The following is a 26584-nucleotide window of genomic DNA, read 5'->3' on the forward strand; positions in this document are numbered from 1 at the left end:
ATTATATACAATCTGTAACTTTCATACATTAATAAATCATAACATAAAATACAAACATAGGTCAATGATGATAATGTTATAAACATAGAAATGAATCACCTTTTTGGGAGGGGATTTATCAACATATACACCAGTGACTATTCAGCAGTTTATATATATATATATATATATATATATATATATATATATATATATATATATATATATATATATATATATATATATATATATTGCAGGAGGAGAATAAATCTGGCTTGACTAATAATATTATTTTCTCTTCTGAATATCTGGACGTATGAATCAATGGAGTTTTTACAAATGCACACACACACACACACACACACACACACACACACACACACACACACACACACACACACACACTCGCTCAGATTTCCTTAGGGCACTTGCAATATGAAAAAAGAAAATCAAAATCAGCCTCCCTCCTTTCTAAAGACAGCATCCCAAACTAAACCTCCCCACCCTCCAAGTAACTTCATAATACCCTGTCCTAGATTAAACTCCCCAGCCTCCAAACATCCTCCAAGAACACACCATCCAAAAACTAACCTCCCCTGCTTCCAAACACCCTCCTAAAGCCAACCTCCACAGCCTCCAAGAATGCTATCCTGAAACTAACCTCCCCATCCTCCAAGCTAACACCCCTACCCTCCAAACCACCTCAGAGAACCTTAAGAAAAAGAAAATTACCTACTGCAAAGCCTTGAAGGATTTCAGAGCAACTTAACCTCACAAATTTATGAATACATCCTTCCCTGATTTTGGCCTCTAGCTAATCAGATTTCCATTCCATTTCCATACTTTGGTTGTAACCATTAACAAATATATATACATATATATAGCATCCTACAGAAAACAGATGACATTAGAAAACTCTTTTGAAAAAACACTTCAGAATATAACATACTTTGGTAAAAACCATAAACAAATATATAACTCCCTGTAGACAATAGCTGACAGAAGAGAACTCTTTTGATAACCTTAGGAACACTACATACCATGACCAAAACCATTAACAACAATATACTTTCCTTTAGAAAACTCAGGGCAAGCACCTAGGTGACAACCATAGTCTCCCGTAGAACACAGCTGATGGTAAAGAATAATTTTCATACATAAGAACATGAGAAAATAAAGCTCACAAGCCATTATAAACTCGTATAGGCCAAAAGCTACATGCTTTTTTGCTATGGCAATCCTTTGATGGAAAGGGTATTGCCAGACTCCACTTGATTTATTCATCGTTGGGAGTTCAGTTTCATCGAAAAGATTCTCACTCTAAAAGAGTTTACGTTTACTTGCTACTGGAAGTAGAGCAGCCTTGGGTTGCAGGGGCCTTTGGAAAGATATCCTGGGTTACTTCAGGACACTTTCATAGAAATTGATCCTGGGATATATATATATATATATATATATATATATATATATATATATATATATATATATATATATATATATATATATATATATACTTCTATCACAAATCCATAGAAAGAGATATCTGTTTATGATATCTATAAAAAATTATTGTCTTCCTTAGTTATAAGGATTATATTGCTATATCACTGGGTAAATCTCAAAATAATATTTTGATGAACAGTAGAAATATATAAAGTATTTTCATGGACTAGCTGGGTCAACTAGAGTCAGTGGTTGGCTTGAATTAAGAAATAATGGAAAGGTAAATATGCTTTGAGGAAGTCAGTTCTGCACGCTAAGAAACTGACTGAGACAAGACGCCTGTTGCAGAGATTAATTAAAATCAAATAGAAGCCCATTTCACATAATAAACACATTCAGTGTTAAATATTGTCATAGGTTAAGTATATGAGAGAGAGAGAGAGAGAGAGAGAGAGAGAGAGAGAGAGAGAGAGAGAGAGAGAGAGAGAGAGAGAGAGAGAGAGCCTACTTATCTAAAGTTAGATGATCAAAAAATGTATATATATATATATATATATATATATATATATATATATATATATATATATATATATATATATATATATATATATATACTTTACAGCCTCCTGAAATTTCTTTTTTTTTTAGGCAGAATTTTTGATCCTCAATTCTCAAGGGATTTTTGTAAAGTGTCTACACTGTACATTGCATAAAAAAGAATCATGATTTCAGTAGAAATAAGTAAATATTTTTTTTCCAAGCCAGATATAGGAAACTGAAGACCCCTCTCTTCAACTGGTGATTCAGTATGTTAGTTTTAAGGGATGTGTACAACAATGACTAGGAAGCATGCCTGATCCTTAGGCCACAAGGGATTCAGCCTTGTAAAATGAGTTTCCAGAAATAACACAAGAAAGTAAATCATGGAATGCCACAAATAAATGTGTCATGTTCACTAGTGGTCTTTTGTTTGTAAAATCCACTCTGGTTGGGCTTTGTGGGGTAGATAGGGTTTAGTGGTGCTATCATCCACTGAGGAAAAAATAGTGGTGCCATCACCCACTGAGGAAAAATTAGTGATGACATCAAATGAAGAGGTTGAAGGTTACTGGTGCCATCATCCACTGGGAAGATATGGAGATTGAGTAGTGCCATCATCCACTGAGAGTGTGGGGAACAGGAGATTTGTGATTACCTTCAATGATAGATAAAAAAGATAGAATCTTCATGGATGCTCTCTGATGATATAGAATAATGAGCTGAAGAGAATAATTCATTTCAATTTCACATCCCATCAGAGAAGGGGGCCAAGTGAGGGTATTCCCTCTGAGACTCAGTCCTCTGTTCTTAATGCTACCTCGCTAATGTGGGAAATGGCGAACATGTATGAACTTGAGGTATATCCATGGCCTTGAAGTGTAACCATGGCCTTGGGATTTACCCATGACCTTTAAGTTTACCCATGGCCTCTAGGTTTATCCATGGCCTTCAAGTTCATGCATGATCTCTAAGTTTACCCATGGCTCCTAGGTTTACCTATGGCTTCCAAGTCTACCAATAGCCTCCAGGTTTACCCATGGCCATGACTTCTATACTTACCCATATCCTGAAGGTTTATCCATCGTCTTCAGATTCACCCATGACATCTTGGTTTACCTATAGCCTCAAGGTTTAACTAAGGCCACCAGGTTTACCCATAGTGTTGCAGTAATATATATATATATATATATATATATATATATATATATATATATATATATATATATATATATATATATATATATATATATATTGTTTATTTTCATTAGAAAAAATATAGCAAATATATATAAAGTAAAATGCAATAATTTCTGATTCACATGAACTTTGGGATTCAAATCAACCCTTGTGGCAGAAGACCTTGAAACACAATACAAGACAATAAATGTATTTCCTATCGAGTAAGAATGGCCTTAATCCTCTCAAAAGTATAAAATACCTAATTAACCTTCGACTTACAATGTAATCTTTGGTACAACTATGACTTTCTCTTTTTTTGGTGGAATATTTTACATTAACTAATAATGCATGGAAATGCCCTCTGGTTACATTTGAAATTATTTTTTCACATTTGAAATTGATTTTCTTTGATGATGCAGAAAAATGCCCTCTGGTTACATTTGAAATCATTTTTTCACATTTGAAATCAATTTTCTTTGATAATGCAGAAAAATGCCCTGTAGTTACATTTAGAATGCTTTACAACACAAATTTTAAGAGAAATAATCATACAACTTAATGAAAGTTTTAAGGTCAGAATTCTGTTTCACTGGCAAAAGTCTCTCGTGGAACTGGGGAAAACCCCACAGAAATACAAAAGACTTGTACCTCTCACTGGAGAGGAAATTCAGAACCTTGTTGCTGAAATCTGGTAACATTTTATATCCATATTACCTACTTTGGTTGATATATTGAAACCCTCTCTCTAGATACTGCTGACCAGTTTTGTATCAAATATAGTAAGATACTTATAAATGGAATGAAATAAGCCTTATTTACTGATGGACTACACAACGTTGACATACTAAAAAAAGATTTACGGAGAAAATTCTTATTTACATCATAAAGATATCACAAGTTCAGTGTCTGAGCCATTAAGTTCATATATTTTCTCGCACACACAAAGGAAAAAATTCCAGAGTTGAGCTAAGAAGGTCAGGTCACTTCTGGTAAGGTCATTGAGAGATAGTCATTATGGGAAAAAATTACTAAGTGGCCATACCTTCTCTGCATTAAGGTGTATAATGCTCCCTCCATTGCAAGATTCAAAAGGCATTATTTTCCTAAAGGACTCATCCATACTCAAGCCAATAGTCCAAACCAACAAGGTCAATAATACTGGTTCTTATGCAAGGTCCCTATCCTCAAAAACTTCATCAATCAGTGTATTCATTACAATGCAATACTTTGGGTCTTACTAGAAGTTTGAGTCATTACGATTAATTGCTGGTAAATTATGAGTCCGTCCCTTTTGGTCTGATGGTGCCCTCAGTTGTCTAACCTGTAGTCTTGTCTTAAAATTAAGGGCACTCACATGTTGAAGTTCCTAGATGGGTGTTGAATAATGTTGACAAATGTATGTATTGATGCTATTTCATTATTCAGTTTCTTAAATGTGTGTATATGCTCTTCCACATTGTAATATTTCTCTTTTTTTTTTAGCAACAATAGGAGAATGTATGTTTGACAGATGTCAGAGAAACTGGGAGAAAACATTTACAGAAAATTGGATGTGACAGAACAACTTTTACAGAAGTTGGGCATGATGGCTATTACAGACATTGGGTGAGACAGCTATTACAGAAACTGGGGTGTGGCAACTTTTTTAGAATTTGGGAATAACAGCTGTTATAGCAAGTGGGATGTGGAAATGTTCAGAGAAAGTGGAATAGACAACTTTTATGGGAAAATCTTTTATAAATATTGGGTGTAACAACTTTTAGAAAAATTGAGTGTGACAGCTTTACAGAAACTGCATCTGCCAATATAGAAAAATAGGTTTGTAACATCTTTTACAAAAAATGGGTGGCAACTTTCACAAAAATTACATTTGACAACTTTTACAGAAAATGAGCATGAAAACATTGAAAAAAAAGTTCATCTAGAGTAACAGGTTAAGTATGATATATCCACAAGAATACAGAATATTGAAGCTCATCTTATGAAAGATACATGATACATGATCTATAGAGGTGTTGGACTAGATATTCATAGTGTGTGTGATAGGTATGAATAAAATGTTTCAGGCTCTCTCTCTCTCTCTCTCTCTCTCTCTCTCTCTCTCTCTCTCTCTCTCTCTCTCTCTCTCTCTCTCTCTCTCTCTCTCTCAGTAAATGATTTTATAGAAGTGCTTGTGAAGCCCATGAAATGAGTAAGAATAGTAAGACTTGGACCCATAGCGTTCTCAAAATTGCCTATGGATGACTCAATTTAGCATGCAAAGGGAATAAATATGAAATATTTAAGTAGTGAACATTTTTTCCATTTAACCTAAGTCCAGAATTATGAGCATATGTTCACTGGGGGTCTGTGTACACTGTCTAGCCCAAAGATGAGGAAAATGGGCTTGTATTAAAAAGTAAAGTGTCTACACGATGATTGTTGAATATATTTCAGTTCAATTCCTATTCAAATGCTAAAATGCTGCAATGATTCTAACTGAATGATTCTGCTGAGATATCTTAGTTCAAAAAGAAATGAGCCGAGATAACTGTGTTGTGTGATCTAAAATATTCAAAGACACTGGTCACCTAATGCCCAGTTGAGCATGTAAAAAAAACGTAGATTCATCATTTCCATGTAGTGCCAAGAGCGGAAATCACCTTACCACCTTAGTTGCATTATATCCCATTCCTTTCAGGAAAAAATTAAGGGCAAATGAGGACCAGAGAGACCAATGCTGTACAGGAAGAAACCAAAGGAAATGAGTTGGTCAGATTGATGATGTGCTTATACTGTAATGTGAGAATTTATCCAGGCAATCCTGTAGGTAAATAATGATGTCTAAGCAAGTGTTAGACATGGAAATAGTTAACAGTGAACAGATACACAGATCAAGAGAGAAATGAAAGGAAACTAGTGCTACATATAAGATGTAGTTAATGATAGATAGAGTTGACAAATACACAGATGATATATAGATAGACAGATAGAGGGGAAAATAGCATATGATATAAAAGACAGAACAGAAAGAATATACAAGCACTTCAGCAGCTGTTGTCAATGTTAGTTTGCCATGTCAAAGGCTCATAGCACACTGGAAAGGATTGATTATAAAGGTGAAAATCCTCAGGTCATCGGGCAAAGGAAAGAAAAATGATATAATGACCCATAAAGATAAAATTTCCTCCTGCTAATGCCTGTTAACTGAGTCAATGACCAGAGAGTAAGGATGATAACCATAAATGTCAAAGGTGCTGATGTTATTCACAGTTTTTAGTGAATGAGATTCAAGAGGATAGCACTATACTGGAATCAGATAACTAAAGATTTTTATTCATAAATTCAAAAAGTTTAGAAAATGATAATTTAGAGTAACAGATTAAGCCTCATATTCCAGATTTATCTACAATAAATCAACCAGCCTTCATGAGTTCACTTTGATAATAGAAAAAGAAGATGGTGTATAATACACCAAGTGAAAGGGATGATCAGTGTGTCTTATCTGGTAGATGATGGAGTAACACACACACACACACACACACACACACACATATATATTAAGTTTAATTTTGAGAAAATCTCTAGTGTGACAACAAGAGAAAGAAACAAAGTTGTGGGTGAGAAAAGGCCATATTGCTCTTTGGAGAACACAGATTATCTACAATGCAGCATTTTGAAAAAAGGAGGCTTGGCAAGGAACACAAATAAACATGATTGCTGTTCAAGTAAAAAAAAGAAAAAAGAGATGCCATTCACATCATGTGTTGCTAACACTTCAAGACATAATCATACTCTAAAGGTCTACACCCCAGAAAACCAAATATGCATTAGCATTTATAGAAACATCCCAAAAGTCATGTTCATACAGTTTCTGGAGGAGGTATGGAATGCGAAAATGCCTTACCAAAGGTGTTGAGCAATGTATGGAGCTCCAATAGATAATGTTCCAGAAAGAAAAGACAAAAAGATATCTTTCCAGTTTTTTGACGAAATCTAAGCATAAAATTCTGTTACGTGAAGTGTGAAGATTGAAATCCGAGGCACACTATTATTCATTTGAAGACAATGTACAGTATTTTGCTAAATGCTCTTCACTTTCTTGCCACAGATTTACACTTCATTTTCTAGTTTTGTGAGAATTTTACATATGTTTTTACAAAATAATTTACACAGGTTTCTTGTCTTTTACAGCTCATAGTAAAACACCCGAAAATGTCTATACAACACTGCTTTGATACAAGTCTTGAGTGTACATAACACTGCTTCAATATATGTCCTCCAGTGTTTGATAAGCCACCTGCCTCCCCCACCTGTCCTCTGCCCAATGAGGAAAATATAGAGGTGGGGCTTCATGTATAGCAAAGCAGCAGACAGTCCTGCCTATACTCCATCCACTGGAGGGACAGGGACTGAGGGATCCTAGTGTGGCAGGATCATGAGGAACAATCCTACTACCACTAGAGTCTGAAGGCTGGATGATACCACAGAACATCCTGAAAGCATAAAGCAGAAAAATCAGACTATGAATGTATTTCATTTATGAATCTACAATTAACCCAAGACTAATTTCTATGACACAGTCCTGGTGCTACCCAGGACCTCTCTGTGAAGGCTTCTGCAGCCCAAGGCTGCACTACTTCCAGTATTGGGGAAAAGTGGACTCTTTTGGAGTGAAAAGGTCTTTGACAGGACTATACTCCTAGTGATAAAGCCTCATCAAACGTGACCTTTCACTCATAGTGTAACTTTGAGTACGTGAATTCTACACCACAAGTTTTCCCAGTGTGCAAAGGAATTACATATAAATATGTAAATATTCTCAAATATTTCTTCACATATTCATCTAAACTTTGAGAGTTTTGTCATGCATTATGGCAAGCATGGTTACATCATATAAAAAATACAGACAGGTATATCTTATACCTCAAGCTCTTATGGAGAACCGATCATACACAGAAGAATGAATTTATGCCATAATGAGAGAAATATGATGAAGTATACCTTTCAGCTGATAATATATCAAATATCAATCAGCTTTTAATATCAAAGACAAGAGAAGTAATTTATATAATTCTTTTGTTTTCATTTTATATAGCACTGTCCTTAGAAATCAAACATGGTTAATGCAGAAAGCATACATAAATTCAAGAGGTTGTATGATAGCAGAGTTAAAAAGACAGGGTCATACGAGTGTGAAACTCCCTTCCCACACAATACAATAGGTGATTATATTGTACTATCTATCTATCTGTCTCTCTATCTATCTATTCATCTGTCTATCTATCTATCTATATTTCTGATGCCTGTTCCCTTCAGGAACTCTCCCAGTGGGGCGGCCATGGCAATAGTCTCCATCACTACATAACGAACTCCAGTGCTGTTTCTTAGCCTTGATGCCTCACACTTAACAGGCCTCTGGCAGAGGGCCAGTCTAGTGCAGTGTTTGCAGAGGCTCCTACCTAATGTTCCTATTGACTAATTCTACTTAAAGTTCCTACCTACTACTACCACCTTTCTGCCCAATGTTTCTACCTAATAGTCCCACCTAAATGTTCCTACCTACTACCTCTACATTAGGGTCATATCCCTCCTAACCTCATACTCATCAGTTGACACATAAGAATGATAAAAGATAATCTGATATTTTCTAAACTAACTAAAGAACCAGGATGGTCAATATATTTCTCCCATTTACTCATAACCCACTTGAAAATATTCAAAACCACATAAAGACACTATTTAACCACTCATAAATCACTCTGTCACTTGCAACATACTCTCAGTCACAGCCACTGTTGAATAAATAATTGCATTGCATTCACAACTCACAACCATTCTTAACCACTTAGGACCACTCACATCCCACTCTTAGCCACTCACAACCTATATTCAAACACTCACAACCTTTACATACTCATTCATAACTGATTCAAAACAACTCCTTTTTGCAATCCACTGAGAATCACATCACAACTAACCCAGTTACAACCACACAACCCCTTCAGCTGCTCATACCCACTAATAGACATTCACATCCCACTTACAACCATTCACAGCCTTTTTCAACCTACTCACAACAGCTCACAACCACCGACTTCTCCGCACTTTGTCCTCAAATCACCACTTGGACTAACCTCCCACCCCTCTGGACCAAACCCACTGCCTACCTAGGCCACCCCATTTCCTACCTAAGCCCACCCATTGCCCACCTAGTTCAGCCCAATACCTAAATAGTTTACCTCATCACCCACTTACTTCAGCCACCCATCTACATACGACATCCTACCACCATTCATGCCCAGCCCACCCACCAGTTATGGCAGCCCACCTCCTTGGCCAAGCCAGCACTTGCCTAGGCGACCCACCCAGCACCCACCTTGGCCAAGAACAGTTTCACCCTTCAGTAATGGAGACGTGGCAAGACGGGTCGACTCGGCCAAGCTAAGCACTAACCCTCCAGGGCCAACTCACCAACTGGGTCAACCCAGTAGCCATCCTTCTCAGCCAGCTTAGCATCCTCCCTCCAGGGGTCAAGCCAACAACAACCCATCCCCCCTCCCCTGGGCTAAGCTAACACCCACCTAGGCCAAGGGCCATGGCAACAGCACCCACCTCCCCTGGGCCAAGCCAACACCCAATCCCCTGGGCCAAGCCAACACCCACTTCCACTAGGCCAAGCTAACACCCACCTCACCTGAGATAAGCCAATACCCAGTCCCCTGGGCCAAGCCAACACCACCCACCTCCCCTGGCCAGACCAAGCCCACATCACCCACCTCGGCCAAGGGCGGCCCTGCCCTCCATGATGGAGGCATGGTAAGGTAGGTCACCCGGGATGAAGGTCTCGCTGCTGCTCCAGTACAGCTGGTCGATGGCCGCCGTGCACTTGACGTTGACGAAGCCTCCGTGCAGCAGTCTGGGTCGCAGAGGGAATCGCAGACCGAGTACAGACGTCTCCAGGCCAGTGGCCGGGTCCTCCAGCGGCCGGTAGTGCACCAGCCACGCCGGGTCAGCCTGCAGGAGGAGGCGCAGAAGAAGACTGGGTTACTGACGCAGAGAGAGAGAGAGAGAGAGCAGGGGAACGAGGTGTCCATGGTTGGCTTGAAGTGTCTTTCTGTAGGAGGGGTCGTGATAGGAGGAGCACTGCTCACTGTAAAGGGGGGTTTGTAATCACTGAAGGGGGTCGTGATGGGAGAACTGCTCACTGTACATAGGAGGGTCGTGATATGAGCACTGCTCACTGCAGTGGGGTCGCGATATGAGCACTGCTCACTGCAGTGGGGTCGTACTATACTCATATCAACTCTGAACAGATATAGAACAAGTGGGTCGTTGGTCAATTTAAATCAAGGCCACTGATTGGACAAGAAGAGGCAGTTCATTGGCTTAGAGAACTTAAGGCCATAAACCGTGAACTGTGTCAACAGTGGAGCCGAACTGTGATTACTTCTTGTTAATAACAGCCCCACTGCCTAGTAACCCCACCTAGAAATGCCACTGAAGCTATTGGGGTTGTAGGGTGTTCTTTTTTTTGCCACTAGGTGGTGTAAGTGGTAGTGGCTGCAGTGGGGGAGGGCGGGGGTCCACTTGTGATCTTACGACTGGAACTGAATGTTTCAGTGGGGGCCCAGTGGTGAATGTGGAATTTGGACAGCTGTTCTGGTGAGATGCAATACAAACTTGACCTTAAAAACAATTTTATTTATCAACTATTAACTAAGAGTGACCTGAGGGTAGTTTGTGGTGTAGTTAAGATAACAGGCTGGTGACCTGAGGGTAGTTTGTGGTGTAGTTAAGATAACAGGCTGGTGACCTGAGGGTAGTTTGTGGTGTAGTTAAGATAACAGGCTGGTAACCTGAGGGTAGTTTGTGGTGTAGTTAAGATAACAAGCTGGTGACCTGAGGGTAGTTTGTGGTGTAGTTAAGATAACAGGCGGGTGACCTGAGGGTAGTTTGTAGTGTAGTTAAGATAAACAGGTTCGTGATCTAGTTCCTAACCCGTTGTATCTTGTTCTCTGGGACATAGATATGAACGATCGTTAAGTGGGACCTCAATTACACTCTTGTGTTGTTAAGATCCCTTTGTGAAGTCAGATTACAAGGATCAGAATCTGATTTTCTTTTTTCTGATTTACATAGCTGTTTTCCATGCGTATTTGTGGCGTATTAGGTTGATGAATTATCCCACGTATTCCCTGCGTGTCGTAGAAGGCGACTAAAAGGGGAGGGAGCGGGGGGCTGGAAATCCTCCCCCTCTTGTTTTTTTTCAATTTTCCAAAAGACGGAACAGAGAAGGGGGCCAAGTGAGGATATTCCCTCTAAGGCTCAGTCCTCTGTTATAACGCTACTTTGCTAACGCGGGAAATGGCGAATATGTATGAAATGAATGTTTATGTAAATATTTTTTTTCAGTGTCTGATACATGAATTTATCCTGGTGTATATGTAACTTCAGCCTGCCCCCCCTGGGGTTGTACATGTAGTGTACGACCCTGCCCCCTGGGGTTGTACATCTAGTGTAAGACCCTGCCCCCCTGGGGTTGTACATCTAGTGTAAGACCCTGCCCCCCTGGGGTTGTTCATCTAGTGTAAGACCCTGCCCCCCTGGGGTTGTACACCTAGTGTAAGACCCTACTCCCCTGGGGTTGTACATCTAGTGTAAGACCCTGAACCTGAGGTTGTACATCTAGTGTAAGACCCTGAACCTGAGGTTGTACATCTGACCCTCCCCCCTGGGGTTGTACATCTAGTGTAAGACCCTGCCCCCTGGGGTTGTACATCTAGTGTACGACCCTGCCCCCTGGGGTTGTACATCTAGTGTAAAACCCTACTCCCCTGGGGTTGTACATCTAGTGTAAGACCCTGCCCCCCTGGGGTTGTACATCTAGTGTAAGACCCTACTCCCCTGGGGTTGTACATCTAGTGTAAGACCCTGCCCCCTGGGGTTGTACATCTAGTGTAAGACCCTGCCCCCCTGGGGTTGTACATCTAGTGTAAGACCCTGCCCCCCGGGGTTGTACATATAGTGTAAGACCCTGCCCCCCTGGGGTTGTACATCTAGTGTACGACCCTGGCCCCTGGAGTTGTACATCTAGTGTACGACCCTGCCCCCTGGGGTTGTACATCTAGTGTACGACCCTGCCCCCCTGGGGTTGTACATTTAGTGTAAGACCCTACTCCCCTGGGGTTGTACACCTAGTGTAAAACCCTACTCCCCTGGGGTTGTACATCTAGTGTAAGACCCTGTCCCCCCTGGGGTTGTACATCTAGTGTACGACCCTGCCCCCCTGGGGTTGTACACCTAGTGTAAGACCCTGCCCCCCTGGGGTTGTACATCTAGTGTAAGACGCTGCCTCCCTGGGGTTGTACACCTAGTGTAAGACCCTGCCCCCCTGGGGTTGTACATCTAGTGTACGACCCTGCCCCCCTGGGGTTGTACACCTAGTGTAAGACCCTGCCCTCCTGAGGTTGTACATCTAGTGTAAGACCCTGCCCCCCTGGGGTTGTACATCTAGTGTAAGACCCTGCCCCCCTGGGGTTGTACACCTAGCGTAAGACCCTGCCCCCACTGGGGTTGTACACCTAGTGTAAGACCCTACTCCCCTGGGGTTGTACACCTAGTGTAAGACCCTACTCCCCTGGGGTTGTACATCTAGTGTAAGACCCTGCCCCCCTGGGGTTGTACATCTAATGTACGACCCTGCCCCCTGGGGTTGTACATCTAGTGTAAGACCCTACTCCCCTGGGGTTGTACATCTAGTGTAAGACCCTGCCCCCCTGGGGTTGTACATCTAGTGTACGACCCTGCCCCCTGGGGTTGTACATCTAGTGTAAGACCCTGCCCCCCTGGGGTTGTACACCTAGTGTAACACCCTGCCCCCCTGGGGTTGTACATCTAGTGTACCACCCTGCCCCCTGGGGTTGTACATCTAGTGTACCACCCTGCCCCCTGGGGTTGTACATCTAGTGTAAGACCCTGTCCCCTGGGGTTGTACACCTAGTGTAAGGTTGTGAGATGAGGCATGAGACACCATGACGTGAATGAGGGAGTGAGAGAATGAGTATGAACCATAGGTCCAGCTGAAGGAGGTACTTCAGCCCCGTATCTCTGGGGTAGTCCCCTCATATATAGGGTTCAGATGAAAGCTCCGTCAATGCTAGACTGAAACTACAACTGAAGTCTTTGACATCATGACAATAGATTTCATGTTATTATAACTCTAGAATCATAAGGATGTCCTGTTATAGATCTATGTGATGAAGGTCCTATATGAAAGGAGGAATTGGGGAGGGGGATGGGGATATATAAGACGTCCTATACTCAGGATGGGGATATATAAGACGTCCTATACTCAGGATGGGGATATATAAGACGTCCTATACTCAGGATGGGGATATATAAGACGTCCTATACTCAGGATGGGGATATATAAGACGTCCTATACTCAGGATGGGGATATATAAGACGTCCTATACTCAGGATGGGGATATATAAGACGTCCTAGTACTCAGGATGGGATATATAAGACGTCCCTATACTCAGGATGGGGATATATAAGACGTCCTATACTCAAGATGGGGGATATATAAACGTCCTATACTCAGGATGGGGATATATAAGACGTCCTATACTAGGATGTGGGGATATATAAGACTCCTATACTCAGGATGGGGATATATAAGACGTCCCTATACTCAGGATGGGGATATATAAGAAGTCCTATACTCAGGATGGGGAATAATAAGACGTCCTATACCAGGATGGGGATATATAAGGCGTCCTATACTCAGGATGGGGATATATAAGACTCCTATACTCAGGATGGGGATATACAAGACTCCGTATACTCAGGATGGGCTATATAGACGTCCTAATACTCAGGATGGGGATATATAAGACGTCCTATACTCAGGATGGGGAGATATAAGACGTCCTATACTCAGGATGGGGATATATAAGACGTCCTATACTCAGGATGGGGATATATAAGACGTCCTATACTCAGGATGGGGATATATAAGACGTCCTATACTCAGGATGGGGATATATAAGACGTCCTATACTCAGGATGGGGATATATAAGACGTCCTATACTCAGGATGGGGATATATAAGACGTCCTATACTCAGGATGGGGATATGTAAGACGTCCTATACTCAGGATGGGGATATGTAAGACGTCCTATACTCAGGATGGGGATATATAAGACGTCCTATACTCAGGATGGGGATATATAAGACGTCCTATACTCAGGATGGGGATATATAAGACGTCCTATACTCAGGATGGGGATATATAAGACGTCCTATACTCAGGATGGGGATATATAAGACGTCCTATACTCAGGATGGGGATATATAAGACGTCCTATACTCAGGATGGGGATATATAAGACGTCCTATACTCAGGATGGGGATATATAAGACGTCCTATACTCAGGATGGGGATATATAAGACGTCCTATACTCAGGTGATATATCAATATAATTATTTGAACACCTTGAGGTAATCAACAAACCAATATAATTGTTCTTCTGAGAATTCGAGTATATATAATTTACCTCATAATTCATGGGGGTGGGATATGGCTGGCGTCTACCTTAATGTGATAAAGAGGATAAATGATTTACCTGCGGGGAAGAGGAGGGGGGTCGTCTACCTTAGTGTAATAAAGAGGATAAATAATTTACCTGCGGGGAAGAGGAGGGGGGTCGTCTACCTTAGTGTGATAAAGAGGATAAATAATTTACCTGCGGGGAAGAGGAGGAGGAGGTGGGGGTCGTCTACCTTAGTGTGATAAAGAGGATAAATCATTTACCTGCGGGGAGGAAGAGGAGGAGGTGGGTCGTCTACCTTAGTGTGATAAAGAGGATAAATAATTTACCTGCGGGGAAGAGGAGGAGGAGGGGGTCGTCTACCTTAGTGTGATAAAGAGGATAAATCATTTACCTGTTCATCATTGATGTAGAAGGTCAAGGTGGCTGGAGGCTGTGAGTGAGGCGAGGAGCAGTTCAGCGAGACCTCCTCATGCATCTGATAGCTCGCTCGCGCCCCACTGAACCTGGGCTTCTCGTCCGGGAGGTCTGCCATGGCGAGAGGGGAGAGAGGGGAGAGTGGGGGAGAGAGGGGAGAGGAGGGAGAGTGGGGGAGAGTGGGGTAGGGAGAGGGAGAGAGAGAGGGATTAGTGTGTGTGTGTGTGTGTGTGTGACAACGACAACAAGGTGAGTTAAGTGGTGATATAGTGGCTCTACAAGACTCACACCACTCATGGTGGCCACAACAGTCAAGGTGGCCACAACAGTCATGGTGGCCACGACAGTCATGGTGGCCACAACAGCAGACACTCACCCACAACAGTCATGGGGGCCATGACAGTCACTCACCCACAACAGTCATGGTGGACACAACAGTCACTCACCCACAACAGTTATGGTGGCCACAACAATCACTCACCCACAACAGTCATGGTGGCCAACCCAACAGCATACACCCACAACAGTCATGGTGGCCACAACAGGCACTGACCCACAATAGTCATGGTGGCTACAACAGAAGTAGACACTGACCCACAGGTCATGGTGGCCACAAAAGCAGTAGACACTCACCTACAACAATCATGGTGGCCAAAAGTCATGGTAGCCAAAAGTCATGGTGGCCACCACAACAGCAGACACTCACCCACAACAGTCATGGTGGCCACAACAGCAGACACTCACCCACAAGTCATGGGGGCCACAACAGCAGACACTCACCCAAAACAGTCATGGTGGCCAAAGCAGACACTCACCCACAACAGTCATTGTGGCCACAGCAAACACTCACCCGCAACAATCATGGTGGCCACAGCAGACACTCACACACAACAGTCATGGTATCCACAAGAGCAGCAGACACCCACAACAGTCATGGTGGCCACAACATCAGCAGACACCCACAACAGTCATGGTGGCCACAAGTCACGGAGGCCACAGCGGAAGTCACTCACCCACAACAGTCATGGTGGCCACAGCGGACTCAGTATGGAAGGCTGGGGCTTCAACTGACACTCACCCACAGTAGTCATGATGACCACAGCAGACACACCCACAACAGTCATGGTGGCCACAACAACAGCAGACGCTCACCTACAAGTCATGGTGGCCACAACAGCTACAGAAACTCATCCACAATAGTCATGGTGGCCACAACAGCAGCAGACACTCACCCACAACAGTCATGGAGGCCACAGCGGCAGTCACTCACCCACAAGTCATGGTGGCCACAGTAGACTCAGTATGGAAGGCTGGGGCTTCAGCAGACACTTACCCACAACAGCCACGGTAGCCAGAGCAGACACTCGCCCACAACAGTCATGGTGGCCACAATAGCAGCAGACACTCACCCACAACAATCATGGTGGCCACAGCGGCAGTCACTCACCCATAACAGTCATGGTGGCCACAACAGACACACCCACAACAATCATGGTAGCCACAACAGCAGCAGATACCCACAACAGTCATCGTGGCCATAACAGTCATGGTGGTCACCACAACAGCAGACACTCACCCACAGCAGTCATGGTATTCACAACAGCAGACACTCACCCACAAGTCATGGTGGCCACAGCAGACACAACCACAGCAGTCATGGTGGCCACAGCAGACACCCACCCACAACAGTCATGATGGCCATAGCAGACACACCCACAACAGTCATGGTGGCAACAGCAGGCACATCCACAACAGTCATGGTGGCTACAGCAGACTCAGTATACATAAGACTGGGGCTTCAGCAGAAACTCACGCACAACAGTAATGGTGGCCACAACAGCAGCAGACACTCACCCACATAAGTCATGGTAGCCACAGCAGACTCAGTATGGAAGGCTGGGGCTTCAGCAGACACTCACCGACAACAGTCATGGTGGCCACAACAGCAGCAGACACTGACTCACAACAGTCATGGTGGCCACCACAACAGCAGACATTCACCCACAACAATCATGGTGGTCACAGCAGCAGACACTCACCCACAACAGTCATGGTGGCCACAACAGCAGACACTCAACCACAACAGTCATGGTGGCCAACCCAACAGCAGCAGACACTCACCCACAAGTCATGGTGGCCACAACAGCAGCAGAAACTCAACCACATATGATGGTGGCCACAGTAGACACACATCCACAACACTTATGGTGGCCACAACAATCATGGTGGACACAACAGCAGCAGACACTCACCTACAAAAGTCATGTTGGCAAAAAATCATGGAGGCCACAGCGAAAGTCACTCACCCACGTCATGGTGGCCACAACAGAGTATAGAAGGTTGGGGCTTCAGCAGACACTCATGCAGAAGTCATGGTGGCCACAGCAGACTCAGTATGTAAGGTTGGGGCTTCAGCAGACACTCATGCAGAACAGTCATGGTGGCCACAGTAGCAGCAGACACTCACCTACAAGTCATAGTGGCAACAGGAGATTCATTATGGAAGGCTGGGGCTTCAGCAGGCACTCACCCACAACAGCCATGGTGGCCACAAAGTCATGGTGGCCACTGAAGACACTCATCCACAAGTCATTGTGGCCACAGCAGACACTCACCCACAACAATCATGATGGCCACAGCAGATAGTATGGAAGGCTTGGGCCTCACCAGACCCTCATCCACAACAGCAGCAGATACTCACCCACATCAGTCATGGTGGCCAGAGCAGACTCAATATGAACGGCTGGGACTACAGAAGATATTCACATCCAACAGTCATGGTGGCCACAACAGTCATGGAGGCCACAGCAGACTCCCACAACAGTCATGGAGGCCACAGCAGGCTCAGTATGAAAGACTGGGGCTTCAGCAGACCCTCACCCACAACAGTCATGGAGGCCACAGCAGACTCAGTATGAAAGGCTGGGGCTTCAGCAGACCCTCACCCACAACAGTCATGGTGGCCACAACAGCAGCGGACATATCCACAACAGTCATGGTGGCCACAGCAGGCTCAGTATGAAAGATTGGGGCTTCAGCAGACACTCACCCACAACAGTCATGGTGGCCATAACAGCAGACATCACCCACAATAGTCATGGTGGCCACAACTGTCATAGTGGCCACAACAGTCATGGTGGCCACAGCAGACACTCACCCTCAACTGTCATGGTGGCCACAGCAGACACTCACCCTCAACAGTCATGGTGGCCGCAGCAGACTCAGTATGGAAGGTTGGTGCTTCAACAGACACATCCACTACAGTCATGGTGGCCACAGCAGACACTCACCCTCAAGTGTCATTGTGGCCACAACAGACTCAATATGAAAGGCTGGTGTTTCAGCAGACTTTCACCCACTACAGTCATAGTGGCCACATCAGGCTCAGTATGGAAGGCTGGGGCTTCAGCAGACACTCACACACAACAGTCATGGTGGTTACAGCAGATACTCACCCTCAACTGTCATGGTGGGCACGGCAGACACTCACCCACAAGTCATGGTGGCCACAACAGCAGCAGACATTCACCCACAACAGTCATGGTGGCCACAGCAGACTCAGTATGGAAGGCTAAGGCTTCAGCAGACACCTACCCACAACAGTCAGGGTGACCACAGCAGACTCAGCATGGAAGGCTAGGGCTTCAGCAGACACTCACACACAACAGTCATGGTGGTTACAGCAGATACTCACCCTCAACTGTCATGGTGGTCACAGCAGACACTCACCCACAACAGTCATGGTGGCTGCAGCAGACTCAGTATGGAAGGTTGGTGCTTCAACAGACACATCCACTACAGTCATGGTGGCCACAGCAGACACTCACCCTCAAGTGTCATTGTGGCCACAACAGACTCAATATGAAAGGCTGGTGTTTCAGCAGACTTTCACCCACTACAGTCATGGTGGCCACATCAGGCTCAGTATGGAAGGCTGGGGCTTCAGCAGACACTCACACACAACAGTCATGGTGGTTACAGCAGATACTCACCCTCAACTGTCATGGTGGGCACGGCAGACACTCACCCACAAGTCATGGTGGCCACAACAGCAGCAGACATTCACCCACAACAGTCATGGTGGCCACAGCAGACTCAGTATGGAAGGCTAAGGCTTCAGCAGACACCTACCCACAACAGTCAGGGTGACCACAGCAGACTCAGCATGGAAGGCTAGGGCTTCAGCAGACACTCACACACAACAGTCATGGTGGTTACAGCAGATACTCACCCTCAACTGTCATGGTGGTCACAGCAGACACTCACCCACAACAGTCATAGTGGCCACAGCAGACTCTGTATGGAAGGCTAGGGCTTCAGCAGATACTCACTCACAACAGTCATGGCGGCCATAACAGTCATAATAGCCACTGAAGACACTCATCCACAATAGTAATGGTGGCCACAGCAGACACTCACCCACAACAGTCATGGTGGCCACAGCAGACAGTGTGGAAGGCTTGGGCTTCACCAGAGCCTCAGCCACAACAGCAGCAGACACACCCACAAGTCATGGTAGCCAGAGCAGACTCAGTATGAAAGGCTGGGGCTTCAGCAGACACTCACCCACAATAGTCATGGTGGCCACAGCAGATACTCGCCCTCAACTGTCATGGTGGGCACGGCAGACACTCACCCACAAGTCATGGTGGCCACAACAGCAGCAGACACTCACCCACAACAGTCATGGTGGCCACAGCAGACTCAGTATGGAAGACTGAGGCTTCAGCAGACACCTACTCACAACAGTCAGGGTGACCACAGCAGACTCAGCATGGAAGGCTAGGGCTTCAGCAGACACTCACCCCACAACAGTCATGGTGACCACAACAGCATACACTCACCCACAACAGTCATGGTGACCACAGCAGGGATGATTGTTACAGCAGACATTCACCCATAAGTCATGGTAGCCACAGCAGACTTAGTATGAAAGGCTGGTGCTTCAGCAGACACTCACCCACGACAGTCATGGTGGCCACAACAGACTCAGTATGGAAGGCTGGGGCTTCAGCAGACACTCACCCACAACAGTCATGGTGGCCACAGCAGACTCTCACCCACAAGTCATGGCGGCCACAGCAGACTCAGTATGGAAGACTGGGGCTTCAGTAGACACTCACCCACAAAAGTCATGGTGGCCACAGCAGGCTCAGTATAGAAGGCAGGGGCTTCAGCAGACACTCACCCACAACAGTCATGGTGGCCACAACAGCAGAAGACACTCACCCACAACAGTCATGGTGGCCACAACAGCAGCCACTGACCCACACAGTTATGGTGGCCACAGCAGACACTCACTCACGACAGTCATGGTGACCACAATATTCATAGTGCCCACAACAGCAGCAAACACTCACCCACAACAGTCATTGTGGCCACAACAGTCAACGTGGACACTGAAGACACTTACCCACAATAGTCATGGTGGCAGCAGCAAATACTTACCCACAACAGTCATGGTGGCCACAGCAGACTTAGTATGGAAGGCTAGGGCTTCAGAAGACACTCACCTACAACAGTCATGGTGACCACAGCAGACACACCCACAAGTCATGGTGGCCATGACAGCAGCAGACACTCATCCACAACAGTCATGGTAGTCACAGCAGACTCAGTATGGAAGGCTGTGGATTCAGCAGACACACCCACAACAGTCATGGTGGCCACAGCAGACTCAGTATGAAAGGCTGATGCTTCAGCAAACACTCACCTACAACAGCTAATGTGGCCACAACAGCAGCACTCACCCACTACAGTCACGGTGGTCACAACAGTCATGTTGGCCACAGCAGCAAGCACTGACCACAAGAGTCATGGTAGCCACAGCAGACACTCACCCACAACAGTCATGGTGGCCACAACTGTCATAGTGGCCACAACATCAGCAGGCACTCACCCACAACAGTCATGGTGGCTACAACAGTCATGGTGGCCACTGAAGACAATCACCCACAATTGTCATGGTGGCCACAATAGACATTCACCACAAGCCATGGTGGCCACAGCAAACAGTATGGAAGGCTTCGGCAGACACTCACCCACAACAATCATGGTGGCCACAGCAGACTCAGAATGGAAGGCTACGGCTTCAGCAGACACTCACCCACAACAGTCATGGTGGCTCCAACAGCAGCAGACACTCACCCACAACAGTCATGGTGGCCACAACAGCAGCAGAGACTCACCCACAACAGTCATGGTGGCCACAACAACAGCAGACACTCACCCACAACAGTCATGGTGGCCACAACAGCAGCAGATACTCACCCACAACAATCATGGTGGCCACAACAGCAGCAGAGACTCACCCACAACAGTCATTGGTGGCCACAACAGCAGCAGACACTCACCCACAACAGTCATGGTGGCCACAACAGCAGCAGAGACTCACCCACAACAGTCATGGTGGCCACAACAGCAGCAGACATTCACCCACAACAGTCATGGTGGCCACAACAGCAGCAGACATTCACCCACAACAATCATGGTGGCCACAACAGCAGCAGACACTCACCCACAACAGTCACGCTGGCCACAACAGCAGCAGAGACTCGCCCACAACAGTCATGGTGGCCACAGAGGACTCAGTATGGAAGGCTGGTGCTTCAGCAGACACTCACCCACAACAGTCATGGTGGCCACAACAGCAGCAGAGACTCACCCACAACAGTCATGGTGGCCACAACAGCAGCAGAGACTCACCCACAACAGTCATGGTGGCCACAGCAGACTCAGTATGGAAGGCTGGGGCTTCAGCAGACACCTCGCAGCGGAAGACGCCGGCAGCCCCCAGGGTAACATGGTGTATCCTGACTCGGCCCCTGTGGGAGGCGGCCGTGTCCACGGTGAGGGGGTCGCCCCTGACCGGGAAGGTCTTGACCGGGGGGTTCTCTGCCGGCGTCCAGCGGTAGAACTCGTCCAGGCCCAGGTACCACTTGAGGGCGTAGATGCTCTCGCCCTCATCCACGAACTGGCACTGGAGCCAGCCGCTCTCCCCGACGGCCACGGGCGAGGGCACCTCCACCTTGCTGATGTGCAGACTCTGCGCCACGTCTGCCAACACGTACACCCACACCAGCAGAAGCAGGAGCAGCAGCACGAGCACGTACACCCACACCAGCAGAAGCAGGAGCAGCAGGAGCACCAGCAGGACCAGCAGGAGCACCAGCAGCAGCAGCAGCAGGAGGAGGAGAAGAAGGCAAGGCGTTAGTGAGGGAGTGAGGGTCGGGCTGCTCGGTTACCTGCTGGACTGGCCAGAGGTGTTCCTGGGTTGTGACGTGGTAGTGTAGGGTTGGGACGTGCTACTGTGGGATGGGACGTGTATAATGTTGGTTTGGGACGTGGTTGTGTTGGGTTGGGACGTGGTTGTGTTGGGATGGGACGTGGTTGTGTTGGGTTGGGACGTCCTACTGTGGGATGGGACGTGTATAATGTTGGGTTGGGACGTGCTACTGTTGGATGGGACGTGTATAATGTTGGGTTGGGACGTGCTACTGTTGGACTGGGACGTGTATAATGTTGGGTTGGGACGTGCTACTGTGGGATGGGACGTGTATAATGTTGGGTTGGGACGTGCTACTGTGGGATGGGACGTGTATAATGTTGGGTTGGGACGAGCTACTGTTGGATTGGACGTGTATAATGTTGGGTTGGGACGTGCTACTGTGGGATGGGACGTGTATAATGTTGGGTTGGGACGTGCTACTGTTGGACTGGGACGAGTATAATGTTGGGTTGGGACGTGCTACTGTTGGACTGGGACGAGTATAATGTTGGGTTGGGACGTGCTACTGTTGGATGGGACGTGTATAATGTTGGGTTGGGACGTGCTACTGTTGGATGGGACGTGTATAATGTTGGGTTGGGACGTGCTACTGTTGGACTGGGACGAGTATAATGTTGGGTTGGGACGTGCTACTGTTGGATGGGACGTGTATAATGTTGGGTTGGGACGTGCTACTGTTGGATGGGACGTGTATAATGTTGGGTTGGGACGTGCTGCTGTTGGATGGGACGTGTATAATGTTGGGTTGGGACGTGCTACTGTGGGATGGGACGTGTATAATGTTGGGTTGGGACGTGCTACTGTTGGATGGGACGTGTATAATGTTGGGTTGGGACGTGCTACTGTTGGACTGGGACGTGTATAATGTTGGGTTGGGACGTGCTACTGTTGGATGGGACGTGTATAATGTTGGGTTGGGACGTGCTACTGTTGGATGGGACGTGTATAATGTTGGGTTGGGACGTGCTACTGTGGGATGGGACGTGTATAATGTTGGGTTGGGACGAGCTACTGTTGGATGGGACGTGTATAATGTTGGGTTGGGACGTGCTACTGTGGGATGGGACGTGTATAATGTTGGGTTGGGACGTGCTACTGTTGGACTGGGACGAGTATAATGTTGGGTTGGGACGTGCTACTGTGGGATGGGACGTGTATAATGTTGGGTTGGGACGTGTATAATGTTAGGATGGGACGTGTATAATGTTGGGTTGGGACGTGCTACTGTTGGCCTGGGACGTGTATAATGTTGGGTTGGGACGTGTATAATGTTGGGTTGGGACGTGTATAATGTTGGGTTGGGACGTGTATAATGTTGGGTTGGGACGTGCTACTGTTGGGTTGGGACGTGTATAATGTTGGGATGGGATGTTCTAATGTAGATTTGAGACTATTTATTATTGGTTTGGGACGTGGTACTTCCTGTTGTGTACATAATGTATATATATATATATATGATTAATACTACGCCATATACATCACGGAAATGATTGACCGTGACCTGACCTGACCTGACCTAGTTAGTATTTCCAGAGTAATGACCTCAGTGGCCCTTCCCACGTGTCCCAGACCCCCCCCCCCCCCACACACACCCCTTCTCTCTAATACATATCCATAGCAGTAGGAGGGAGAACTATACATGTGTCATATCGTACTTAAATTATACATAAGGACTTAAAGGAAGCTGCTACATATGTATACCGGTATATAACAAGGGGTATACATCTGTTATAATGTATGAGGGAGGCTACATATGTGGCTCAGTGCATGGTAGGGTATACATCTGTCATATGAGGAAGGCTACATATGTGGCTCAGTACATGGTAGGGTATACATCTGTCATATGAGGAAGGCTACATATGTGGCTCAGTAGATGGTAGGGTATACATCTGTCATGATGTATGAGGGAGGCTACATATGTGGCTCAGTACATGGTAGGGTATACATCTGTCATGATGTATGAGGGAGGCCACATAAGTGGCTCAGTACATGGTAGGGTATACATCTGTCATATGAGGAAGGCTACATATGTGGCTCAGTACATGGTAGGGTATACATATGTCATATGAGGAAGGCTACATATGTGGCTCAGTACATGATACATCTGTCATAATATATGAGGGAGGCTACATATGTGGCTTAGTACATGATACATCTGTCATAATATATGAGGGAGGCTACATATCTGTTCCCGGTACATATGTAACGTAAACATCTGTCCCATAACAAGGGGGAGAAGGGGTGCACTTGTGCCACAAGCTACGCATTTGTTGACACAGCTGTTCCCCGGCCACGTGCATCCCCCCCTCCCCCTCCCTCCCTCCCTCCAGCTGACTCTGTCAACATCACGTTGCCAGTTAGGATTTTCTGCACGTATTTCTTTTTTTTTTTTTTCCTCTCCAGCGCTGCGCTGCTCCACACGTCAGCCCAGTGCTGGCCCTCCCTCCCTCCCTCTCTGTCTGAATTTGAGGAAGTGGTATGAAAGAGCCTCTAAGTCTACATAATTCATGAAAGCAAAGGTCATTCGACATAAATTGTGGCTCGCACACACACACACACACACACACGCACACACACACACGCACACACACACACACACACACACACACACAGTGAGTTGTGAGCAGCCATTGTCTACCTTCATGTGCTTAACTGGGCTCATCCCAACACCACAAGTTCCGTAGAACCTCGCAAGTTTCGTCATATATGAAGCCTTCTACCTCCTGCCTCGACCCCTACACTGCCTCGCCTCGCCTCGCCGGCTTCCAAGACATGATGCCTCTCGACCAAGAGAGAGAGAGAGAGAGAGAGAGAGTATGAGGTCCCGCTGGACGAACTCCTGCAGGATGGCCCGCTGGACGAACTCCTGCAGGATGGCCCGCTGGACGAACTCCTGCAGGACGACCATTTCGTCCTACCATCGACTCCCGGAAACCAACCCTCCCTCTTTTTAACCGGCTTCCAGAGCTGGACGACCCCAGTCTAAGAACGCCTTCCTCAACCACACGAGGACCTTAAGTCATATACACTATCCTTCCATCTAGCCAGGTCCTATCCATTGTTATCCATCGATCCCCTAGCCCCGTCACTCCCTTCTAGCTTGTGCACGTCAATAAGTCTCCTTCTGGGTCTGGGTCGTTGAGCAAGAGTGGTAGAGGAAGCATCCTCAAATCCTCCAGCTTCCGTTTCTCTGTTCTTCGTGGCCTCGAGACTCACTGGGAGGCCCTTAAGCCCGAAGACAAGAACATGTACACAACTTCCAATTCTTTCCAAACTCGCGAACGCCTCCCACTGTCTGGTCTTCCCTCCCTCCCTCGCTCTCTTTCCACCGCTACAAAAAGGGGCAACGAAAGCAGAAAAGGTGTTGAAAAGGGCATGCAAAGGCATCTTCAATCCCTCATACGCCATCAAGAGGTCTTTTAATTGTTCGAACCGCAAACTGGTTCATGATGTAATTACTCACAAAAGACCAGTTTATGATGTTATTGGTTCACACGTAACCAGTCCTCGTGACTCCTTCAATCCACTCCTCGCCACCATCACCTCCTCCCGTCTGTCATCCTTCTGCCCCGAGTTGCAGTTTCCCACCATTCCAAGGTGGTCCGGGACCTCTACAAGAAAAGACCATCCCAGATCAATGTGAACATGATCAATTAAGAGACCCTAGTGTCTGTGTCAGGAGAGAGTGCTAGTATGTCTGAGAGCCCCAGCTAGTATGTCTGAGAGCCCCAGCTAGCACGTCTGAGAGCCCCAGCTAGTATGTCTGAAAGCCCACAGCTAGTATGGTCCGATGACCCCAGCTAGTAATGTTCGGAGAAGCCCCAGCCTATAGTATGTCCGAGAGCCCAGCTAGTATGTCCGAGCGCCCAGCTAGTATGTCCGGAGAGCCGCAGCTAGTATGTCTTGAGAAGCCCCAGCCTAAGTATGGTCCGAGAGCCCCAGCTAGTATGTCTGAGAGCCCCAATAGTAATTCCGAAGCCCCCAGCATTATGTCCGAGAGCCCCAGCTAGTATGTCTGAGAGCCCCAGCTAGTATGTCTGAGAGCCCCAGCTAGTATGTCGAGAGCCCCAGCTAGTATGTCTGAGAGCCCCAGCTAGTATGTCTGAGAGCCCCAGCTAGTATGTCTGAGAGCCCCAGCTAGTATGTCCGAGAGCCCCAGCTAGTATGTCTGAAAGCCCCCAGCTAGTATGTCTGAGAGCCC

General features: G+C 46.0%; 1 protein-coding gene across 1 annotated transcript in view; it reads right to left on the reverse strand.

Annotated features, from left to right (window-relative positions):
• Window positions 1–324: 324 nt before the first annotated feature.
• LOC139746656 (uncharacterized) overlaps window positions 325–26584 on the reverse strand; it is a 120468-nt gene continuing 94208 nt past the window's right edge. Inside the window, exons 2-5 of the mRNA XM_071658094.1 lie at window positions 21801–22151; window positions 15073–15206; window positions 9900–10137; window positions 325–7616 (exon numbers count right to left, since the gene is read on the reverse strand). Of these exons, the coding sequence (XP_071514195.1) occupies window positions 7543–7616; window positions 9900–10137; window positions 15073–15206; window positions 21801–22151 (797 nt within the window). The 3' untranslated portion in view covers window positions 325–7542. The remainder of the gene's footprint in view (window positions 7617–9899; window positions 10138–15072; window positions 15207–21800; window positions 22152–26584) is intronic.

The sequence above is a fragment of the Panulirus ornatus genome, chromosome 65, assembly GCF_036320965.1.
Source record: "Panulirus ornatus isolate Po-2019 chromosome 65, ASM3632096v1, whole genome shotgun sequence".
Classification (NCBI taxonomy): Eukaryota; Metazoa; Arthropoda; class Malacostraca; order Decapoda; family Palinuridae; genus Panulirus; species Panulirus ornatus.